This window comes from Eimeria mitis, genomic scaffold (genome assembly GCF_000499745.2).
Source record: "Eimeria mitis Houghton genomic scaffold, Emh_scaff815, whole genome shotgun sequence".
In the NCBI taxonomy this organism is placed as follows: Eukaryota; Apicomplexa; class Conoidasida; order Eucoccidiorida; family Eimeriidae; genus Eimeria; species Eimeria mitis.
The window spans coordinates 13271-14506 of record NW_013575993.1 but is presented as its reverse complement, the minus strand read 5'-3'; the positions used below and the strand labels follow the sequence as shown (position 1 = coordinate 14506).

General features: G+C 47.8%; 1 protein-coding gene across 1 annotated transcript in view; it reads left to right on the top strand.

Annotated features, from left to right (window-relative positions):
* Nucleotides 1-823: 823 nt before the first annotated feature.
* Nucleotides 824-1236, top strand: part of EMH_0022950 (uncharacterized protein) — a gene marked incomplete at both ends in the record, with an annotated part of 4840 nt that continues 4427 nt past the window's right edge. The window contains one exon of the mRNA XM_013502043.1: nt 824-1153. Within this exon, the coding sequence (XP_013357497.1) occupies nt 824-1153 (330 nt within the window). The remainder of the gene's footprint in view (nt 1154-1236) is intronic.

Genomic DNA, 1236 nt, shown 5'->3' with positions numbered 1-1236 from the left:
ATTATTTAATATTTATATAACTATATATTCTTATATTTATTTATTATAGTTTTATTTTGAAATATATCCTTTTAATTTCTGTATTTACACTACAAAACACGCACACAGACGGCAACCCCTCTGGCTGCCGCCCCACACACACCAGTGGTCCGGTTCTATGGGTTTCACTGCTGACGGAGATGCAGGTTATTGGGAGAAAAAGAGTTAAATATATTTTAATATTTTATTTTTATTTTTTAATTTATTTTTTTATATAATATTTTCTTTTTTTGAGTGTTTTACTGCAGCCCCCCGGCCGCTGCGGCCGGCGTCCTGTGGGGGCTGTCGGGTGACCCGCCGCGGCGGAGGCCGGGCGGGGCTGCGGCACAGAAATGAGGGTAAATCGATGAAAAAACGAAAAACTAAATTAAATAAATTAAATAAAACAAATAAATAGACAAATAAATATATAATTTCATAAATACAGCTGAAGGCGGCGACTCAACAACCCCATTCACTGCTGCAGCAGCACCGCCCCCCCCCTAACACTGTCGCCGCAGTCAGAGAAGAACAAAAGTTTGTGCGTTGGGGGGGGTTAGTAATTGAAATATTTATTATTTTTATTATTTATTTTTATTATTTATTTTTATTATTTATTATTATTGTTGGCGTTGCTGGGGGGGGAAGGGCAAACGAGATGAACTGAGATGAAAGCCCTCAAACCCTTGGGGCGGGACAATGAACAATGCTGCACATGGCGCTGCTGTTGCTGCTGCTGCTGCTGCAGCTGCTGCTGCAGCTGCTGCTGCAGCTGCTGCTGCAGCTGCTGCTGCAGCAGCAGCAGATGCAGCACCTAGTAGCTGCAGCCGTATCTCCCGGCTTTGCCGCCACCCTTCGCTTCCCACCGACAGCAGCAGCAACAGCAGCAGCCTTGGCAACAGCAGCAGCAGCAGCAGCAGCAGCAGCAGCAAGCAACATAGAGGACGGAGACGAGGTTGTGCGCCGTGGTGCTGCTGCGTACAGTCAGCTGCTTCGGGAGTCTACAGAGGAGGGATCAGCTAGCAGCTGCTGGCAGCAGGTGAGCGAGCAGCTGCTGCTGCTGCAGCAGCAAACCCTTGAAGATGCCTGCAGCAGCAGAGGAGAACCCTTTAGAGAGCTCATCGCTCTCACCCGCGTGAGGTGTATATACACCCGAAGCAACCGACCCTTCCCTGGCCCTGCTGATGGCTGTTATCTCTTTCCGTATGAAGTACCGCC